Consider the following 22,651-nt stretch of genomic DNA (forward strand, 5'->3'; position numbering starts at 1 on the left):
CCTTGGACAGAAAGGCAGTAGTCCCACAGGTACACCTGCACTTCTACACGTACAAGAGTCTGAATGGAAAAAACATTCCTGTAAAGTATTATTCTCACAAGTGTAGGTATTGAATAGGTTTTTATTTTTATTTCAAAACAGAGGCAAAACAGAAAAATCTGCTTAATAAACATAAAAACGTGCACAATCTCCTATAATATTGACACAGCTTTACTTATGTAGAACGTAGAAAAGCTCTTAAAGTAGAACCATACTAATTTAGAGCTAAAGGAAGTCTCAGTATGGCATACTGATTTCCTACATACGTAAGTAAAGTAAAAGCAATTACCCATCTTGTATCAGGCAGGTGTGTAAAGTTAGCACCAGAAAATGTTCAGCCTGTAATTACTGACTCAAGATCCTGGCCAGAAAAGCATTACTTTCAGATTAACATCTGATCCAGATGTTTATTTTTCTTTACATGTGTTAGTGAACACTGAGTGCCTAGCACAAGTCTTGAATGAATTCTATTTCATGTTTCGTGCTATTCTCCTACAATGGTTTGTCTTCATTTCCCCCAGGGCTTGTTCCAATTGCTGAATGAGGTGGAGGAGGGTAGAAGGGTCAGTTTGTAACACCTGGGTAGTTAGATCTTCGTTCTCATTAAGATGTAGCTTTATAGTCACCGCAGGCTTAATTTGCTGCCTCAGACTTCTGCTTGCAAGCTGCATGAGGGTTTAAAGGAAATTAAAATAGGGAAACAAGCAACAACAAAAATGGAAGATAGTTGGGAACTTTTACAGTTCCCACATCAATAGTTCACAACAGGTTTGCAGGACCTGCTTGCAGGCCTGTTTAAAGAAATAAACAAATCATCTTCATTGACATTAAACAGAGTCTATTAATAATTTTTATCATTAGGCAATACCCATCCATTTTAATTAATACATTCAAAAGATTTATGAAAATTAGCTGAAAATAAACTCCTGGATTTATTTAGTATATGCCAACTTTATAAAGCACTGATAGAGCTATGAATTCATTTTTCATAAAGCAACAAATACTTTGCACATCCTGTTCACCTTGCAACTAGTTCAGTACAATAACAAAACTATGTCCATTTGAAATATATGAAAATGCTGCAATTTGTATTACTCTGAAATAATATAAACTCATATCTTTATAGTTGCTCGTGTTATTAAAAAATATAATGCAAAATACAGAGTACCAATAAAAAAAAAGAGATTACCTGCACATCTAGTCTCCACTCAAGGCTATGATAGCTGGGAAGCTTCGGTGCCAGCTCACCAAGAATGCTTCTGATCTCCTTCCTGTTATCAAGGTAAAGCTGAAGCAGTAATTTGTTCAATTCATCTGAGAATCCCAAAACATGAATGGAATCTTGGAAGTCCATTTCAGAAATCTGGAAATTAACAATTTAGGCCTTACTACAGAGCTATGCAATAATCATTATTACTTTCTCAACAACAGAACTGTGAGTAAGCACCATACATATTGTGCAGTGCAGTTACTTTACTGCAGGGATACACAGAGATGAGTCTACAGCTCGAAGAAAACAGATAGCACATTTTTAAGTATTTGAGAGCAAAATACAACAGCAAAAAAAGCATCTGAAGTTTGCAATAATTAAGTATATTTCTAGACAATCAACTTAGCAACAGTATGTAGTATTGATACTGAAGTTACAAATACTCTGAAATGGACTGAATATCTTGTACACATAAGAAGGCACCAGGTGCAACTTCAAAGCCCCATATCAACACAAAATAGCCCTTCGAAGTCAGTCTTCTCAGGTCAATGACTGTGCTGAGCTGGAAGAGCTCAGTTCATCACTGCTGAAATAGCAATTTAATTTACAGAGTCATGCATTACAATGCATACATACAGTAAAAATTCTGTGATTAACTATGCTTTGCCATAACAGCACTGCAATTTATCTGTCAGTCAAGGTACCTTACTTCAAGGCAACACGCTACACTAATTCATTTTCCTCTCTACCTGCTCTTTAGAACATCTGCTTAGCTTAGAATTATTTGTCTATGGATCACTTTTCTCTGTCTCTAGTGTACAAACAGTCTGCCACACCAATAAGAAGTCTATCTAATGGAGTTATTATCCAGCTATAATTCTCTTACTATCTGCTCGCGCTCACCCTGAATTTCTGGTGTCAGCATTTGAAAAAGCTCTCGGGCAACACAAGGGGAATACTTACTCTGGGTTAGCACAACATGCAGAAAAAGCAGCTCTGCTGAAGTTGTGTTATTTGGACAGAGCTTAATCCTGAAGCACCCTTCCTTATACAGGCTGAAGTGTTGGGTGTTTTTGTCATGCACTATCAGTGTTATGCTTTGGTATCAGGGATGCTGCATACAAATCCTAAGCCTATCCACGCTGAAACAGTGTTTTAATAAGAATACAGCAAAATACACCTTTCATTTAAATAAACAAAAATCCATCTCATCAAAACTTTGACTTTTCCTTTTTCATCAGTGTTTTTATAACTCCTATTGCTCAGCAGACATCCCTGAATTCACCACATAAGGTGTTCTCACCATGAGCTTGGAGCTTTCTGTAAGAAGGTACATCAGTCCCTCCACCCCATGCTGCACGGTATCAACACCAGCGTTGAGTTTTCCTTTAAAGAAAGCAGAATTCCTTTTAGGTCCTTGCAAAGCTGCCAACCGTAACACACACAGCTACGTATTTACTCAAAGCTGGAGGAGTACGCATAGAAAAAAAGTGAAGATCGAACGCCTCGCAAACAGTAATGAGAGCAACCCAAAGGCGAGCTGAAGGCGCCTAAGAATTAAAACAACACAAACCCAATGCAAACGCAACCGGTTACAGCACAGCGCCTGGGTCACAGCACGCTCCGCAGCGCGGTCTGCGAGCACAGCCTAACGAGGGCTCCATGATCCGGGCGCCACCCGTCGCCCTCCGCGCGTCCCGCAGCCGCGGTAACGGCGCGGTAATGGCGCGGCAGTGCCCCGCCCCGCCCCTTACTGGCAGCCGCTTCACAGGCTTTGGGTGCCGCGCCGCGCCGTAGCAGCTCCACCGCCAGGTGCCCCAGCTCTCCGACAGCTGAAACGAGAGGAAGCGACTTCGCTGTAAGGTCGGGTAGGCCCGGCCACCAACTGCCGCTGCCATTCCCGTCCCGCCTGCCGCCGCCGCGCGGCCCGCGGACGAGACCGGCGGACTCAGCAGAAGCCCCGCTGCCGAACCTCCGCCGCCCACCCGGGACAGGCAGCCCAGGTGCGCCTTCTGCTCCTCCGACAGCACCAACAGCATCGCCGCTCCCAGGGACAGGAAGGGGCGGGGGGCGAGGCGGGCGGGCCGGAAGGGCGCGGCGTCCCGCCCACGGCTCAGGGCCCGCCCAGCCGCCCCGCCCAGCCGCGTCACGCGCCCGCGCCTGAGCGACGTCCGGCTGGAGCAATGGGATGCCGCGGGCAAGCGCGGCCCTTGGGGGCGGGACTTCCGCCGCGGCCCTTGGGGGGCGGGACTTCCGCCGCGGCCGCTGGGCGGAGGTGAGCGCGCCATGGAGGCGGCCTAAGTGCGGTTCTCGGCTCCTGGCGCCGGGCCTTGTGCCGGCCCCACAGGTGAGGGACTGTAGGCTGCAGGGGCAGCTGCCGCGTCCCCCAGCTCCTACCCGCCGCGCGGCGCCCCGGCTTTGCGGCCGTTCGTGCGGCGCTGAGCCCGCCGCTCGTTGCGCAGCGCCTATTCGCTTCCGCCCCGGCCGCCCCGCCTCGCGGTATCGTTGCGGCTACGGGCGGCGCCTCGCGGTCGGCCGGCGGAGGGAGGCTGGACGGGGCACGAGCGCTCTGCGGGTCGCTGCCGGGCTGGGCGCGGGGCCGTATCGTAGCGCCTCGCGGCCCGGCGCTGAGGTGAGGTGGTGGGGAGGGGCGCTGACCGCGGGAGAGTGGCGGCGGGGAGGAGCGGTGCTGCGGCGGCCGGAGCTGAGCGCGAAAGGCTGTCTGTGCGAGGCGGGTTTGGGTCCTGTCAGCCTAGGGTGGGGGAGGTGGAGGTTGGTGATGATGGGCTGCCGTTGGGCTGTAGAAAGCCGCGGCGTAGGGGTATCCGAGATACACGTGAGAGCTGTGATGGCGTTTGTGCAACTGTGTGCTGCGCTGCTGGGTTTTGGAAGCCTCGGACAGAGCAGTCTGCTGAAAACGCGGAAAACGCCGTCGCTGTGTTTGTGGTGGGGCGGACTCTGATGCGTTCTCTCTGGGCGTTGTAATCCTGTGCAGCACGGGGATGGAATTTCAGGCTATTAAATGTAGATCTGTTTTTTTTCTGCTAAATGGTTAAAACAAGTATTTTCTTAACAACTGAGGCGTGATCATAAACGTATAGGCAGGGAATTGCACTTTGCTGCCTTTTACTGTGAAAGAAACTGGACTGAAAAATGTGTTTCTGAACATTTATGTTTACGCGTGCTTAGAGCATCTCTGTTTGAGAATAGTCGGCAGGAGCTCCGAGTGCTCTGTCAGCTCAGCGTCCAGCACCAAATCGTTTCTTGATGCTCCCGCAGCTTGTTGGTTCTGGCAGGTGTGATGCAGTGCTTTTGACAGAGTGCAGGGACTGCAGCTACAAGAGCATTTTCCCCTCAGGTTACACGTTCTGATCTGGGAATCAGCTTGTTGGTGTTTAAAGATGGTATTTGTAACACAGTGAGATCCTTGTTAAAATGAGAAGCAATATTGCGCTCTCTGCTTCCATAAAAAGTTTAATTAGAAATATATTATCCATTGTGAAGTCAAAAATACTGCTTCTGCCTTATTGCTATGGGAAATGCCTTGGCTGATGTATTTGAAGTTCATGTAGGAGCTTTATGGCCACTGTGGTGCCCTCAGCACATTGCCTCCCCACTCCGGACCTGATGGTCCTGTTCCATCAGGAGGAGGTGTGCAGCTCCTCAGGCTCAGTGTGTTTTGCAAGTTCTGGAATGTGAAGTGGGAAGCAGTCTGAAACTCCCACAGTTACATAATGAGAACCCTGTCTAGAAAAACACGTGTAGGCACTCCGAATTAATGCAAGAGAAGTTAAACTTCATTTGTGTAGTTTGCAGCTAGTGTTTAATTGCATATGCTTCTATTTCTGTATGGTGTAAGTTGCTTTACTCAAATAAAGACTGTGGTCTGCAAATGAGCTGTGAAGTTTCCTGAAGCATAGGGCTTTTTGAGATGTGTTTGAGGCGGCAATTCTTGGGCTCAGAAGAGTTTGTGTGTAACTGGTTAATGAAGAGGGCTATATGTGTTTTTTGTTAGCATGAGCAACTTTATTTCTGTTATTTTGTAATGATACTTAATGCTGTTTTAGTGCTTTCTGTATGTATGATACTGTGATAGTTTCAAGTGTCTGGTTACTTCTGTCATTAAGACAGTTACCATTTTTTTGGATGGTTACCCTTTTACTCTTCCAGTTTCACAGATGTTCCTGTTGCTGGGGCTGACAGATTTGGGAAGCCAGGAAATTGTAATTTAGAAATAAAAAGTCACATATTTCGTAATTCATTACAAGTTCCTTTGATTGTAACTTCTGTTCTTCTAACCAGTTAGAAGTTTCACAATGCATCATGTGTCTGAATGGCAGCTAGTCATTGTCTCTTTAAAGATTGGATTGTGGCCATAGCAATATTACTAGAAGAAACTGTCTGCTGAAACTTGTCTGGGGGGAGCAGAGGTTGTGATCTTTGGTGTCAAGTTCTGCTTTTGCAGGGAAGGGCATCTAGAAGAGAGGCTGGTTCTTCCCTCCTGCTTCTAACCACCATTGGCTGTGCATGTAGTCGTGGGGCTGTGACTGAGGACACATTTTCTGGGAGGCAGTGATGATCAGGCGGTGCCCTCCTGGCTGACTGTAGTACAGGGTGATGCGGGAGGCTGAGTGGGGGTCATTCCCCATTGCTCTTCCTTATGCTAAAGAGGTTTGTTTTAGGATGGTCGTCTTTGAAGAAAAATGGGGAAAAAATTAAGCTAAAAATATGTTGGCCCCTTCTTCTAGTAGCGTTTGGAATGAACTTCCTGATGGAGTTCTGTCGTTCCTTTTGAAGTTTGTATCCAGCAGATGATGTCAGTGGTCCGGTTGGATTGCAGTGTGGAATCGGTGGTTCTGCTGCACCTGGTTGGGTTGTAAGAGGGTGAGGTGCAGGAATGAAAGCAGTTGTGGTCTCTGAGACGTTCTGCAGACAGCAGTGTTGTTATAATACAGCTATAATAAGTTATTTTATAATCCAAATCTAGAAAACATCCGTCAAGTCAAAATACTCCTAAAGCATTGTAAAATGCTTGTATAGATCAGCTTTCTTTGAAGTAGATTGTGTATCACCAGCACTTCAGTGAAATTGTCCACTGATGATGAGTTCTATTTTGCCAAATGAAAGTTGAGAAAGTACAATGTTTAGCAAAGTCATAAAATAAGTGAGGAGGCAGAGAAACCAAACACTGATTTAATTATATATATTATATGTATAATTTTTGTACACTGGCATGGCAGTAAGCCAGCCTTTGTTTTGGGAGCACTGCACAGGAAGGAAGCCTCTCACATGCAATTTATAGGGATGGGGAAAGAGCTGGGGCAGCTGGCAGCCCCTTGTGCAGGCTCTGCTTTCTGCTCCCTGGAAAGGTCAGCTCTTCTCTCAGCGGCCAATCCTGAAGTTCAGCTTGCTCAACAGCGTGCATCAAAGCTGTGTCGAGCCACACATAACTGCATGCAGTGGGAAAAACATAAAATGGTAGGAATCTTTGAAGTAAAAAGTATTAAAAGGTGCATCTCGTGTAAAGTCGAGGACTGAGACGTGAGGAGGTACTGCATTTGTGGCCAGTGGTGCACCTTCTGTGTGCCCATGTGCCCTTTGTATGTCAATAACTGGATTGTTTGATCGCAGTCTTTTTTTTTTTTCCCCCACGTAACCCTGTTTTGTTCAGTGCAGGGCAGTGTGCTCTGAAGTGCTGAAGTCGGTTATGGAGGATTGAAACCTCCTTCTCCCTCTTGCCCTCCTGCCAAGTTTTTGGGTGCTTGATTTTCCAATGTAGATAGCAGAATTTTCAGCTTACTGTGAATGAATCTCATACAGTTGCCTCTAGATGATATTACTGACCAAAAAAGTGGCAGTGGGTTACTGGCCCACAGCATTGAGCACTTTGGATGAAAGCTTTCCAGAGGCACTGTTTCTCACTGTGTGTGAAGGGATTTATCAAATACCACAGCTTTGGTCCACGTTACACGTTTGTGTTTTTGTGGGGCTAATAGGATGAAGGTGGTGACTTCAGCAGGGAAGCAAGTATCATTGCTGGTGCAGGAAAGGCTTACAGGCTCTTGTTTTGCATTTTTAATATTTTTGTGGGTAAGCCATATTTGTATGGCATGGCATAATACCAAAATGATGGCTTTATTTCCTCTTACCGCTGCTTCTTGCTTTTTTTTTCTTTCCCTCTTTGACTAATGATAATCAGCACTTTAAAAGAACTGTTTATGTTTGCAAACTTGCTCCTGCTTTCAGAGAGATAAGTTGTTCCTTTTGCTGCCAGTTTTGCTGAAAATTTATTAACAAAGCAGAATTAACTTCTTTTTAATGCTATGAGTTGTTGATAAGCATGTGAGAATACTTGAAAGAGTATTTGTTTTTTAAAGGTCTCAAAAATGCTCATGCTTCAGAGGACACTGAACCACCTGAATGCTGGGTTACCATTTTGCTCACGCAGTGCGTCACCCACTCGTGTGTTTCCCTGGAATTAATACAATTTGCTGTTAGTTGCTGCCTACTGAAATTAGCTTTGCAGAGTAAATGGCTTTTAGTAGAATTACTTCAGGCACTTAAGAAATTTTGATGGCTTATGTTTGTGTTAGAAGAATTGAATATTAGAATTAAGCATGTCTAAGGGTAATTAGCAACACGTGAGTGTTCGTTTCTTTGTACCACTTACGTTGCCACTTGTTCCCTGAAGCTTTTTGAAGTGCTATTATTGTAACTTTTGATTTGCACAGGCAGTCCTGTCGAGGTTACATGCTCTTGGTAAATGGGATTCTTTTCTCTCTCTAAAGTAATATAAATTAAAAATTATCTCTCAAAAGTGAATCTTCTTGCTCTTTTAGAGGGTAGATTTTAGCTGACAGATAGAACTCAGTAAAATGGCAGAGGAAAGTATTGCTATAAGGCTTGATATTTTTTTTTCCCCCTCCCCCCACTGTTTTACAGATATTGAAATATGCTGTTGTCAATAGGAATGCTGATGTTGTCTGCCACACAGATATACACTATTGTGACTGTCCAGCTATTTGCTTTCCTGAATCTCTTACCAGTGGAGGCAGATATTTTAGCGGTAAGTGTGAGAATATTTTTTTCCACAGGTGAAATCTGTAGAATTGAATCTTGTTCTAAATTAATCTGCTAATGAGTAAGTGCAGTAAATTTTGTAATGGGTCATTTGGAAGAGGGTTGCCTTAAGGCTTCAGTTCAATACCAAAATAAACCTTCCATTTTCAAATGATCTGTCAGGTGTGTGCTCAGATACCCCACAGTGAAAACACTTCATTCCTTTAAAGTCGTGTAAGAACTTCCAATCTGAACATGTATTCTATGGCATGTTATAAATCTCTTTGCTTTAGGTTATTTGGTTTAGGTAGCAATTTGTTTTGACAGTGGATGCCATTTTGTAGGGTAACTCTATCCAAATAAAGTAAATAAAATATTCTGCCCATGGCTAGTATTATTTATGTCTGTGCTGGAGCTTTGTCAGTGAAGCTTTTGTGGTGCTGCGCCTACATATGTACGTATTTTAAATAATGAGAATAATATTTTTCGGGTTTTAAATAGTCTTTGTGTTGTTTGTGATGTAAGGCTGATTAATGAACTTAACTCTCAGTGTTAAGGCTAAGGATGCTTTGTGCTACGGTGGGCACTCCTTGGCAGTGACCAATGTCATGTGTCTTGTACTTTTATGGAGGAAGCTATGTATTTGTAGGATAGAAATAACTTAATCTATTCCACTGAAATAATTCTGTCTATATGCTGTAATATCTGTATTCTCTGCCAGTCACAGTGACATCCAAAGTATGTGTTAGTGTCATGTCAGTTAATTTAGGAGAATGGAGTGAAAATCCTTGAAGCAAGTGTTCAAATAAAAGTACGTGAGGTCACGGTAACGTGGGGTTCATGAATGCTCAGTTGTGTAATTTGGGTCTTGAAATTGCTACTACTCTGTTATGTTTTGTAGGTGAAAAAATCTAAGCAGCAGTGCAGATGACTGCTGTTGTGACACTGACATTCTGCAGTGAAATGTTAAACTTGATTTCTACTGCAGACTTGATCTTTCTTTCCCCCTTTCTTTCTAATTTACACACATTTCCTCTGTTCATAATAAAATTTATTTTTATGCTTGCTACTTCCTATCTTAGAAAAAATATTTTGAAGCTTACTTTAATTTCTCTGTTTAAGCTTCAGCATGCACTATTCTAAAATAATTCAATCAAAAAAAGAAGTGGGATTTATTCTGGGATATTTGGGTAATGACTGATCTATTTTGAGAATGTCTGTTAAACAGGATTTGAGGGGATGAAGCAGATACCTGTTAAAACTTTGCTGTTTGAAAAGGAGACGGTAAAATGCTCAGGAGAATTGAAGGCATACAGATAAGTTATGATTCTGAAAGACTTCTTGGGTTAATGATTGTCTAAAGGGTAAAGTTCCAGGCAAATCTTTTGGTCTGCCTAGCAAAGAAGTTCTTTCTTTACTGGTTTAGGTTTGTGTTTATGCTGCTTTGTTCTCACGGGGGATAAAAATAAGTATGTTTTTATCTGCCTCTTAGCTTAAATTGAAACTTGTGATTAATTTAGGGGATAGCATGCATGACGTGAGCTCAGGAAGAGCACTTTGGAGGTAGTAAGTGAGTGAATGGTGAGGACAGCTCACTGGCACAGAGCTGTGCTGCCTAATTTCAGGATGGAAGATCAGGGGGAGAGGTTGTAGAAGCGGATTGATTACACAAAACAAGTGCCTGTCCTTTGAGCTCAGCTCCACTGCTACCTTTTCCCCTTCCACTTTAGTAAAGTCTGTGGAAAGGGAGCTTCTTTGAAATCTTTTCCTTTTGAAAGAATTAAGGTAGATCATGATAGTGGTTTTTTTATTATTTTAATTAGAGTTCCCATGTCTAAATCTTACAATTGTGAAATACCTTCTCCCGAGGTAATCGTGATTCTTTGACTATCATGTGTAACAGTTTTATGATACAATAAGCAGTTACTGTAGAATTCACAGCTTTTTCAGGAAACTAATTTTGTTCATTTATTTATTTTACTTATATTGAGAAGAGATTTCAGCTTATGTATGTTCTTTACTTTTTATTGTCTGGATTCTCCATTGCTAACCAACTCATACAGCTATGAAGGATGTCACGAGGAAGGAGGAAACAAAGCTTCCACTGATTGAAGGTCTTTACAGTATTCCTCTGTTTGGAAGTTGAAAGCTCATTGTTTGCGTAGAAGAAAACTGTAGAGCTGTTGAGATTTCTGTTTTGCAAACATGGTGATATTTGAGTTGTAGACGGAGATTTAATGCCCAGGTTTATTACTTACTAAATAATTCCTTGTTTTGACAACTGGATGAGAAAAGAATGAAGTTGCTGTGTGAGTGAAAGTCCAGTGGAAAAGTAACTTTATGGCTTCATTGATGTGCTTTCAGAAGGTCCTATCTCTGATAAATATTTTCATCTTTAAAAAAAAAAAAAATGGTTTATGAACAAGAGTAAGTACAAATAGAATCATGGAACGGCTTGGGTTGGAAGGGACCCCAAGGATCAAGTTCCGAGCATTCTGTCACAGGCAGGGCCACCATCCTCTAGACCTAATGCTAGACCAGGCTGCCCAGGGCTCCATCCTGTTACAAACCTGAATTTTCTTTAAAATTCATTTCTTGTAGTATAACTTCGAAAATGGAACCCAGACCTTTGATGATCTACCTGCCAGATTTGGCTACAGACTGCCAGCAGAAGGCCTGAAGGTATTCTATAAACAAATAAAACCACAAATCATGTCCTGTTCTGCATGTCTACTGTAGTTAACACATTTCAAATGTAAGGTGTGTAGATGAATGAAATTCACAGTAAGTAGATCTTGCTGAAGATGAAGTGGAAGGGGACTGTTTATGAGGAAGGGAGAACAAATGTCTTTTCATCACTGCCTATGAAAGCTACAAGTTCTGCTTTTTCTGGATGGCTGTGGTAAGTAGACATCCATCCATTCTAATGGCAGTAGTAAGTAACTGATGTGGGAAAAAAAAAACCCTCACTTTTATAAAATAAAATAGAATAAAATAAAATAGAGGAGGTAGTAAGTAAGTTATCCTCTGAGGTAAGTTTATGGTTGAGATTTTGTAGCTGAAGCTTTTTCAATTCCAAGAAAATGCTTATGCTGCATGTTTTCTGCTTGCCTGATAAAAGTATCGTTGCAGTGATGTGAACCATTTACCTTCTGTAGGATCACATTCTGACAGTCAGCATTGGTAAGGCTGTTCATTTCAGATAAACTTTCCTTTTGGTTGATCTGTACTTTCAGTTATCATCTTGAAAGGCAGTTTAGCATAGCCATCCAAACAGTTTAATTCTTACACAAAGTTTACCCTTCATTATTTTTATTTATTATTACAGAAGTGGCTGCAGAGGGTCAGGCTCAATGCAGGACCTTGTTTGGCTGTTGCTTTTAACAGTGTATGAGTAAATATTTCTGATTGAGATGTATTTGCATTTATTTTGTGTGGGAGTTCTAAGCCATAAACATTTGCGCGCGCAATCTTCCCAGTTCCAGTGAAGGGGAATTGCTATAATTTGTGTGCTTGCGGAGATGGTGAATAGCAGATGAGGGCAAAGAGCTGCTTTCCATTTCCTTCTGTCTGTGACATGGAAGGCCTTAAAATTTGGCTGTGAGACATCGTTGGTGTTGCGATGCTTGTGAGTTAAAAAATAGACAAGGATGAAGCTGATGTGGTCATATAAGCCTGGACTCCTTTTTGACTGCATGGTGTCCTGTCACAGTGAAGAATAAACTAATGTAAGAATTTGTCTAACAGTAGGAATTTGTTTGCAAATGAAGCTTCAGCAGGACTTTCTTTTCATGTCTAGCAAGATTTGTTATGGGGAGAATCGTAGGTAAAGCTGGTATTGTTTACTGACTGAACTGAGAAGCAGAGCGATTAAGTGATTGCCCTAGGAGTGAACCAATGTAATACATCAGAAATAGCTGTAAGGAGCTTGGGCTCTAGCCTTTTTAACTATTAGACCTTAACTAAGACAGACGTGGTCACCTGTGTAGAAGTAAAAATGAGTTCAAGTGCAACACATTCCTATGCATTTTGACTATCATTACAGACTAAATTAAACTATCTTGCATGGGCCTTGGGCTATGATGACACCCATGGATAATTCCCTTGCAGAATTGACCTGTGACAGTTTGAGTTTGTGTCTGCATCCTCAGATTTTTTTGGAAGTTTGGTCCACAGCTTTCTACAGATGCATATCCTGAGATATAACTGTGCTTGAGACTGGACTGCCCTTTTTTTTCCTCTCAAATAGAAGGTGATGAGTGAGCTTTATTCAAAGGGGAGTTCCACACATGTGGCACTTAAAGTGTAATTGATATAGGGAGTAACGGTTTGCATGACCAGATTTGATCAGACTTTCTGTGTACAGGTAACATTAACATTTTCATGCAGTGCTCATTTTGTTATCATGGATTTTTCTCTCTATACACAACCAGTGTTAATTCTTCTACATTTCAGTTTTATAATTCTGAGTATGCCTTAGGACAGTAGTTCCACAATGTTGATGTAGTGCATACGGTCCTTTTTGTACAGGGTTGTACTGCAAACTCCAAGTTATGAACTTCAGCTGAAATAAGTGGAAAAACTTTTCTTAACTTTCAGATTTTCCAGATTTCAATATTTTTTATTATAGATAGAAAGATTCTGATAAATAAAAATTAATAGAGATGTAGCAGAAATTTCACAGTGGTAGAACTAAGTTGATAGTAAGAATTTGCTTGGCTGTTATTTGAAAATACTGTTTTCTTTCCTTATATTTGTCTGAAAACTGTTTAGTTCAGCTAAAGAGACACAAAGCTGACATTATTCCATTACTGTTTTTCAGGGATTCCTAATAAATTCAAAACCAGAGAATGCATGTGAGCCTATAGCCCCCCCTCCACTGAGGGACAACTCGTCCACTGCTTTTATTGTGTTAATTCGAAGGCTTGAGTGCAACTTCGATATCAAGGTAATATACATATGTTTTGTATTTGTTTTTCTAAGAATTTGGTGTTGCTTAGAAAAATAAGTATAGTTAATAGGGTTGATGCTGGTGTGAAAGGGAGGGAGAATTTTATTCTTGTGCAAACAAAAGATCTAAGGCAAATAAAGCCTTATGTTATGATTTAGCTTAAGATTACTTGTTCATGAGCCAGCATGTGTGGCAAATAAAGGTGACTGGTGCTGCAGTTTGTCATATAAAGCATCCATTAGCAGTATTTACTTTTCTTGAAGGGAAATCATAGAATCACAGCGTGGTTGGGTTGGAAGGGACCTGACAGTCCGTCCTGCCCCCACCTCTTCCATGGCCTGGCAGCCCCCCACCAGCTTTGGCTGCCCAGTGCCCCATCCAGCCTGAGCACCTCCAGGGATGAGGCACTCACAGCGTCCCTGGGCTGCAGTGCCAGGGCCTCACTGCCCTCTCAATGAAAAATTTCCTCCTGACATCTGACCTGAATCTTGTCTCTTAATTTAAAACCATTCTACCTCGTTCTATCGGTCAGTGTAAAAAGCGGTCTTCCTTCTTTGCTGCCTTTTTTTGTGCCAGTAGCCAGGGGTCACAGGGGAGGTTAGAAAACTGATATGACCTAAAATCTGTAAGCAGTTTTAATGTTTTGTTCTTGTTTTTATAGCTGGACCTTCTTGCAGCTCTCAGTGAACAATGATAGGGTCACAGTTGATGGGAGTAGGAAACAGTGCCAGGCAAAAACAGGCACTTGTTCATGAGTGGTAGGATGGGAATTATTTTAGTAGGTAGAACAGCTTGATATTGTAAAATATTTATAATATTAAAAGATCAACCTGCTTCTGAAGGGGAGTATTCTGTATGGTATTTTAAAGATACAAAATTAGAATGATTTGTGTTTGGCTAGACTATAGCGTTTTCTTGAAAATTAATCTAATATGTATGGGGGAAAAAACTATGCATTAAGAAAGGCAGGATGGTTCAGTTTGTTTTTGACTTTCATGAATGAAAAGGAGATCCAAACATACTGGATCTCTGGTTGGTGAGTGGTGTTCCGCAGGGGTCGGTGCTGGGGCCTGTCCTCTTCAATATCTTTATTGATGACCTCGATGAGGGCATCGAGTGCACCCTCAGTAAATTCGCAGATGACACCAAATTGGCTGGAAGTGTGGATCTGCCTGGGGGTAGCGAGGCCCTACAGAGGGATCTGGACAGGCTGGAGAGCTGGGCTGGAGCCAATGGGATGAGTTTCAACAAGGCCAAATGCCGGGTCCTGCACTTCGGCCACAACAACCCCAGGCGACGCTACAGGCTTGGGGCGGTGTGGCTGGAGGACTGCGTAGAGGAAATGGACCTGGGGGTATTGATTGATGCTCGGCTGAACATGAGCCGACAGTGTGCCCAGGTGGCCAAGAAGGCCAATGGCATCCTGGCTTGCATCAGAAACAGTGTTGCAAGCAGGAGCAGAGAGGTGATTGTTCCCCTATATTCAGCACTCGTCAGGCCGCACCTCGAGTACTGTGTCCAGTTTTGGGCCCCTCACTGCAAGAAAGATATTGAGGCCCTGGAACGTGTTCAAAGAAGGGCAACGAAGCTGGTGAGGGGTCTGGAACACAGGCCATATGAGGAGAGGCTGAAGGAGCTGGGAATGTTCAGCATGGAGAAGAGGAGGCTCAGGGGAGACCTTATTGCTCTCTATAACTTCCTGAAGGGAGGTTGTAGTGAGCTGGGGGTCGGCCTCTTCTCTCGTGTCATCAGTGATAGGACCAGGGGAAATGGTTTCAAGCTACGGCAGGGGAGATTCAGGCTGGACATGAGGAAGTATTACTTTTCAGAAAGGGTGGTCAGGCACTGGAATGGATGCCCATGGAGGTGGTGGAGTCACCGACCCTGGGGGTGTTCAAGGAAAGACTGGATGTTGTGCTGAGGGACATGGTTTAGTAGGAGCTATTGGGAATAGGTGAACGGTTGGACTGGGTGATCTTTTAGGTCTTTTCCAACCTTAGTGATTCTATGATTCTATACTCACTGCCGTGTAATATATTTAGTTATGTGACACTGTGGTTAAAGTTCTCCCCAGATGGTAGGTTCCACAGTAGGTACAGTTTCACTGCTCATGTTATCTAGCTTACATCAAGCTCTGGAATATCGTGTATTCTATACTTCTAATCTTGTCACAGTACATCTGTATGGCTTACTGGCAAAAGGTAGCGCTAATGATTATGTGCCTTTTACACGTTGTCTTTGCCGTGCCCCTAAATTGATGAGACGATATTAATGCTGAAGGTGTTAATGGAACAGGTCAGAAACTTTGTAGTGAAGTACACTTTTAATCAGAAAAGCAAGTGGTTGTTAGTTAGAAACAACTTCCTTAATTGATTTCAAGACAGCATTTTGACTCTACCCTCAGCTTTTTCTCTCTGATGTTAAACAAAGGAGAATCACATCTTATTGCACAGAATTTTGAGAGATTCTGTTGATGTCGTTGCAGTATTGCATTATATAATTTCAAACGTATTACAGCATTTAGCTCTGATATTTGTGGCAGGAAGTAGTGCACGTGCTGAGATGTGAGCTACATCACATGCCAGCTCTTAGATTGGCATGATGCGGATTTTAATAAAGATGTGAGTTTATTTTCAAGCTCCGTTACTCCTTATTTATTTAAAGCTACAAATAAACAGGCATAACTGTTCCTTTGTTTTTTGTTGTGTATGAATTTTTACTGGGTCGAAAGTGATCTCCCAATCCTCTCTTCACATCTAGTGATTTCTTACAGGAAAAGTCATGTGTCAGTAGGATAGCAGTAGTCTGGAAGCAAGTGGAAGCAATTTAAAGCCTTTGGGAGTTTGTCTCCTCAGCTGAATACCTGATATTTATGGCTGTTTGTGTTGGGGATCGGAACTGGAATGAGCTCGTTGGTAGGGGTTGTACTGAGCTTTGAACTCCAGCAGTTATTTTCTCTAAAAATGTTCCCAAGCCTGCGCTTACTGTCTGGACTCAGGATCTTGAAATGTGCTGTTGACTTATAGGGATCGCTGCATGTTTTCTACATACGTAGAAAACATTTAGCAGTGTAAGCTGGAAGTTGTGCTGCATACTTTCTTAGAGTGGTCTTGGTTTTTCTGTCATTTAAATAAATGATATCTCAGTATATTAAAACTATTCCTCTTTAGGCACAAAGGCCAGCAAATACATTGTGAAACGTTGCATCATAGTACTGGGCAAAATCCAACCACTGTTTATGTTTGCACCTAAAGCTGATACATATATATCAGTTTATATAAGTATGTATTTATACGTATAAAAATAGTGTAATTCCTCAAGGTGTCTGCATTTGCTGGTAATATTACTATGCAGATGGCACTCTGAAGAATGTAATTGTTGGGTAGATTTGATTGCTGTTTTCTTGTAGTGGAAAGTTACCATGCAATAAAAGACCATTTCCTGAATCTGTATCATCATATTAATATGTATTCTAAAAATGAGTTAATTCTTGAGTTCTGGTGCACAATTAGTGTTTGTTTCTTTGGGGCTCTGTGTAACGAGGATGATTTTATTTTCAAGGTGATACTTGTTTTATAAGGGAAAACAAAATTCTGTTAACGTTTATAGCTTCCTGCAAATATACCTGGTGTATTCTGAAGTACAGTTCTTACTAACAAATACGTTGTATGGCTTACAGGTTTTAAACGCGCAGAGAGCTGGATACAAGGCAGCTATAGTTCACAATGTTGATTCTGATGACCTCATAAGCATGGGATCCAACGACAGTAAGTACAGGTATCACTTCTTCTCTCCTGTTTGAAAATCATTTCACCTACCAGAGTGTAGAGCATAGAGTAATACCAGAGTATTACATGAGTATTACTGTTCAAAGTATTACGATGAACTGTGACTTAAAAAAACAATAACAACAAATGAGCCCCAACAAATAGTCAAAAACATGCATTAAAAGTAACAACCACCAAAACAAAAAATGTTCCTGCATTGAATGCTTTAAAATAAGAACTGTCCGGGTAAGAACATATGTGTTCTTATGTGTTATTTGTGATGTTAAGTTTGTATGTTCTCTTGACTGTGTCTTTTGTTTTCCTTTAATTTATAGTTCAACTGTTCTGAGTTAAATGGTTTGATTTATGAGATAGGTTTATGTGATTGATGTGGATAATAGCAAAAGCAGCAAACCCAAAAAAAGCCCTGTACTCCTGGAAAGAACTCCTATTTCAAAATATGACTATTTAGTTGTTTCATTTTGCTCTTGCACCACTGCATGTATTTTTCTATTCCTTGAGCAAATGGATTCTTATTTTATATGAAATACATATTGCACGTATGTATTTTTCAATTTTTCGGTTTTATCATACAATCATAGAATTGGTTGGAAGGGATGTTTCAAGATCATTAGTTCCTGCCCTTCTCTATAGGCAGGGACACATCCCACTAGCAGGGCCTTCAGGAGGATCCTCTCTGTGATCTTTCCAGGCACAGAGGTGAGACAGACTGGCCTGTCGTTCCGTGGATCTTTTTTTTTTTTTTCTTCTTGAAAATGGGCGTTATGTTTCTCCTTTTCTAATCATTAAGAACCTCACCAGACTACCATGATCTTTCAAATATAATTGATAGTAGCTTGGCAGCTGCATCTGCCAGGTCCCTCAGAACCTGTGGATGGATTTCATTGGGTCTCATGGACTTGTGCACCTTCAGGTTCTTTAAATGATCTCAAACCTGATCTTCGCTTAAAGCTGGCAGATGTTCCTTCTCTAAGTTCTTACATTTGCTTTCTGCGGCTTAGGTGGTGTGGCAAGAGCCCTTGCTGGTGAAGACTGAAGCAAAGAAGTCATAGAACGCCTCAGCTTTCTCTGCATCCCTTGCGACCAGGTTTCCGGTTTCCTTCCAGAGAGGGCCCACATCTTCCCTAGCCTCCCATTTATCACTGATGCACCTGCAGAATTTCTTCTTGTTCCCCTTTATGCGCCTGGCTAGATTTAATTCTGTGTGTGTTTTAGCTTTCCAAACCTGACCGCTGACTGCAGACAGCTTCTTTGTAATCCTCCCAGATAACCTATTCCCTATAGACTTTCTTTTTGTGTGTCAGTAAGTCCAGGAGCTCTTTGTTGATCCATGGAGGCCTCTTGACATTCTTGCCTGCCTTTCTTTTTCTCAGGATGCACTGATTCTGGACATGGAGGAGATTGTCCTTAAATACTGACCAATTTTCTTGGGCCCCTCTTCCCTCCAGGGCTTTGTTATGTGTCACCCTGCCAAGCTGTTCCCTGAAGAGTTCAAAGTCCGCTCTCATGAAGTCCAGAATAACAAGCTTGCTGTGCATCTTCTTTGATGCCCAAAGGATCTTGATCTTCCCCATTTTGCAACCAAGGCTGCCCTTTAGCTTCACATTACTCAACATCCCCTCCTCATTGTGAAGACAGAGTTCAGCATAGCAACTTTTCATATAGGTTTCTGTACCACTTGGAAGAAGAAATTATCAACATGTTCCAGGAACCCCTAAAATTTCTGGTGCCCTGCTGTGTTGTCCCTTCAACAGATACTGGGGTGACTGAAATCCCCAAGGAAGACTGTGTTTTGTGAACATGAAGGTGCTCCTATCCGTCTACAGAGGGCCTCATCCACTCGGTCTTCCTGGTCGGGTGGCCTGTAACAGACTCCCACCACAACATTTCCTTCCTCTGCTTTCCCTTTAGCCCTAAGCCATAAGCTCCTCATCTATCCCTAGGTGGAACTCCATGGACTCCAGCTGATTGATGTAGAGGGCAACACCTCCTCCCCTTTTTCCCCTGCCTGTTTTTCCTAAGCAGTTCATACCTGTCCATTCCTACGTTCCAGTCATGAGAGCCATCCCCCCACACATCAATGATGCCAATGACATCAAAGCCTTGTAAGCACATGCACGCCTGCGACTCTTCTTGCTTGTTTCCCATCCTCCATGCGTTGATGTACAGGCATTTGAGATGGTTTCCCATTGAGGCTGATTTACCAATTGGAGTTCCCTTATCCTGCATCTTTGGTGCTGTCTTACTGGCCTGTGATCCAAGTCCAGGCCCAGGGCATCCATCGCTGTCATCAGCCTCAACGTGGGATGATTTGAGGAGCCCTGCCCTGACAATTGTAGTTTAAAGCCCTCCTGATTAAATTGGAAAGCTTGTGCTGTTACTAGCTGTTCTGACTTAACCTTTCTTGGAGTGGTTCTCCTCAGAACATTGTTGTACTCTGTAGTCAAAATGATGTTTTGGTTTTATGGTGTGTGTTTTTTGTCTGACCCACTGTTCTGATTTTCTCTAAGGAGTTTATTTTGTCCGATTTTTGAAGGCTATCAAATGTGTAGCAAGAACGTAAATGGAAAGAATCAAAACTCTTTCAAAGTAGAAACACCACTGAGCAAACTAGGAAATTAACAGTCAGCAAACTAAGTGGAAGTAGTCCAGAGTAGTCCAGAAAGCTATGTGAATGTGGTTTTAATTAGTTCTCGACCCATGCGAAACTTATTTTCGGGTTTCACTCTGAAGTCAACTGTAGAACAAGATACAACAAATAGGCACTTGAGCAGTGTGGAGAGACATAGAGCGATGTGTGCTTTTGCTTGTGGAACCTGAATACTTTGATGTTGACTTAGAGGTGCAGATAAGCATAAATTGAAGCCAAGGAAATATATTTTCTAGAATAGGGACTTGACCTTTTGATAATCTTTCATTTGAGTTTCATCCTCTGAGTTTACTATTAATCTTCATTAGTAACTGGAAAAGGAAGAGACACTTCCATTTGGTTTCTTGAAGCTGAAGTAAAGATGTGAAATTTGTTCTGCTTTTTGACCTTTCCAATGTGTGTGTTAATGGTTAGGGTGAAAAGAATGAAAGAAAGTGACTAAAATGTACATGCCAGATCGTAAAGTATAAGTTGCCTGAAATTTTGGATGATATGTAACATGACTCAGTAAGAACTAATAATCTAGTTAAACATACTCCGATGCCCGTTCTTGTCAGAATACTTTTTTTATGCTCCCTTTAAATGCAATTAATAATTTTGATTTATATACCTGCAGTAATGCCTGTAAATTATTCAGTAGGAAAAATATGCTTATATGACATAAAAATTTAGCATACATGTGCATCAGTCTGTGTTATTACGTTAAAATGTATCCTCATGTTGTGAGAATGTCATAGTGTTCGAGTCTTAACATCTTAAGAGTGCCCACAGTGTCTATAATAGTGGTTTTATTATTCTCCTTTTTATACAGTTGAAATTTTAAAGAAGATAGACATTCCTTCTGTCTTCATTGGGGAAGCATCAGCCAATTCTCTTAAAGAAGAATTTACGTATGAAAAGGGGTAAGTTATCCCGTGGCTCGATTTGCTATTGATTGCACTGAATCATGTGCTAATCCTGGTGGTTGTTGTTTTTTCGTTGTATTTATTCTTTAATTCACAGTTTATTATTTTCTAACATTTCTAGAAACTGTTATCTTTCTCTCTACAGTGGCCACGTTGTGTTGATCCCAGAGTTCAGTCTTCCTTTGGAGTACTACTTAATCCCTTTTCTAATAATAGTAGGGATCTGCCTTATTCTCATTGTCATATTTATGGTAAGTTGCTCTATTTAGTAACATCCTTTCTTACAAACAGATTGTCACAGAATTGTCACTTATTGAAGTTAAATTAAGTGACACAGTAAAGGAACAGTGAAAGCTGTGTGTGCTGTATATAACTGTACTGCTGTTACCTATAATTCTTTATTATTCTTAGTATGATAAACAGAGACTTTTGGGAAAGGCAAGTCAGGAGACATCAGGAGGTTCTACCTACTGTGCAACAGCTTACAAAGAACTGTCCTCACTGATACTCTTATCACTGCATGAGCTTTTCCCTTTTCACTCCACAAAGAACAGTGTGCATTCTCATACACTGGGAACATGTCCCACTTCACCAACCTGGTGTTGCTTAATTAATATTAGTCTCAGTGATCCACAACACAGGTCTCGCACTGGTTTTTCACACAGGTACAGTAATAGCCAGCAAGCTCAGAGCCTATTACAGTATATAGTATATATCTTACAATATATATGCTACCTACAGAGGTTCTCAATTGGGCATGCTGCCAGCAGGAGCAGGGAGGTGATCATCCCCCTGTACTTGACAGTGGAGTACCTTGAGTACCATGTTCAGCATTAAGTCCCTCGCTACAAGAAAGACACTGAGGCCTTCAGTGTGTCCAGAGAAGAGCAGTGAAGCTGTGAGGGGTCTGGAGCACGAGTCTTGAGAGGAGCAGCTGAGGGAACTGGGATTGTTTCGTCTGGAGAAGAGGAAGCTCAAGGGAGACCTTATGGCTCTCTGCCGCTCCCTGAAAGGAGGTTGTGGCACTGTGGGGGTTGGCCTCATCTCCCACGTAACAGGCAGTAGGATGAGAGGGAATGGCTTCAAGTTGTGCCTAGGAGGTTCAGGTTAGATATTAGGAAAAAATTTCTTCTCTGAAGGAGTGGTCAAGTGCTGGATCAGGCTGCACAGGAGGTGGTGGAGTCACCGTCCCTGGAAGTGTTCAATAAACATTTAGGTGTGGTACTGAGGAACACAGTTTAGTGGGGAAATATTGGTGATCGGTGATGGTTGGACTGAGTGACCTTGGAGGTCCTTTCCAACCTTTGTGATTCTGTGGTTCTATAATCTCTGACCAAATTGCGAGATTTTTTTTCTTTTGATAAAAAATAATGCATCAATTGCTCCGTGAAATTTTCTTGAAATATGTCTTTCTGTGTTAGTGTTGTTTATGGTATCAGTTGTGTATTTAGTTGAAATTCATGAGCACATTTGGAGTTAAAATCGTGGCAGCTCTCAAAAAACCATGGAGAAGTGATCAATTAGAGAAAATGTAAAATCCACCAGTGTTTTCACTGCCCTTCTGACCTCAACCATTCCTCATTATCCCAAAAAGATTGATCTTTAGAACTGCAGGTGCTCCACTCACCACAAAAATAGCAGTTTGCCACAGCAGATGTGTATGGTAACTGCTGAGTCCCCACCTGAACCACTGATGGAGCACCTGGGGAAAGGACCTGGTGAGCCCTGGGAGCTCAGGTGAAGGCAGTTCAGTGGTGTGAGTGGAAGGGCTGCAGCCTGGCTGCACTGCTCTTAGACCCCATTTAAGGGCTGACTGCCACTGGGGAAGGAGCTTTTTCTGGAGATCCCTCCTTTGTGGAGTTTTACACTGTGAGCCTAGATCTTTGGAGGTGGGTAAGCAGTCCTGTTCTCCTTCTAGCACCTTTCTGTTGCATTAGTCCCTTTGTCAGTACATCTCATACATTACTGTTCCGTTGTGTTGATCTTTCTGACTGTAACAAGATGCAATATTAAACATGTGACGTGGATGAGATAAATTTCTAAAGTGTT

General features: G+C 42.1%; 2 protein-coding genes across 3 annotated transcripts in view; one reads left to right on the plus strand and one right to left on the minus strand.

Moving 5' to 3' along the window:
• Positions 1-101: 101 nt before the first annotated feature.
• Positions 102-3,349, minus strand: COMMD2 (COMM domain containing 2). The gene is made up of 5 exons (XM_048955193.1): positions 3,222-3,349; positions 3,004-3,081; positions 2,553-2,635; positions 1,229-1,402; positions 102-704 (listed from the first exon to the last, which is right to left on the minus strand). The coding sequence occupies exons 1-5, from the start codon at positions 3,286-3,288 to the stop codon at positions 507-509; spliced, it is 600 nt and encodes a 199-aa protein (XP_048811150.1). The 5' UTR covers positions 3,289-3,349; the 3' UTR covers positions 102-506.
• Positions 3,350-3,484: 135 nt separating this feature from the next.
• Positions 3,485-22,651, plus strand: part of RNF13 (ring finger protein 13) — a 28,045-nt gene continuing 8,878 nt past the window's right edge. The window contains exons 1-7 of one of the 2 annotated variants that reach the window (XM_048954431.1): positions 3,485-3,596; positions 8,192-8,315; positions 10,910-10,990; positions 13,131-13,256; positions 16,939-17,026; positions 20,509-20,599; positions 20,748-20,853. In XM_048954431.1, coding sequence (XP_048810388.1) covers positions 8,202-8,315; positions 10,910-10,990; positions 13,131-13,256; positions 16,939-17,026; positions 20,509-20,599; positions 20,748-20,853 — 606 coding nt within the window. In that variant the 5' untranslated portion in view covers positions 3,485-3,596; positions 8,192-8,201. Of the gene's footprint in view, positions 3,597-3,767; positions 3,882-8,191; positions 8,316-10,909; positions 10,991-13,130; positions 13,257-16,938; positions 17,027-20,508; positions 20,600-20,747; positions 20,854-22,651 lie in introns of those variants that run through there. The other variant, XM_048954432.1, reaches the window with a different exon arrangement.

The sequence above is a fragment of the Lagopus muta genome, chromosome 9 (genome assembly GCF_023343835.1).
Source record: "Lagopus muta isolate bLagMut1 chromosome 9, bLagMut1 primary, whole genome shotgun sequence".
NCBI lineage: Eukaryota > Metazoa > Chordata > Aves > Galliformes > Phasianidae > Lagopus > Lagopus muta.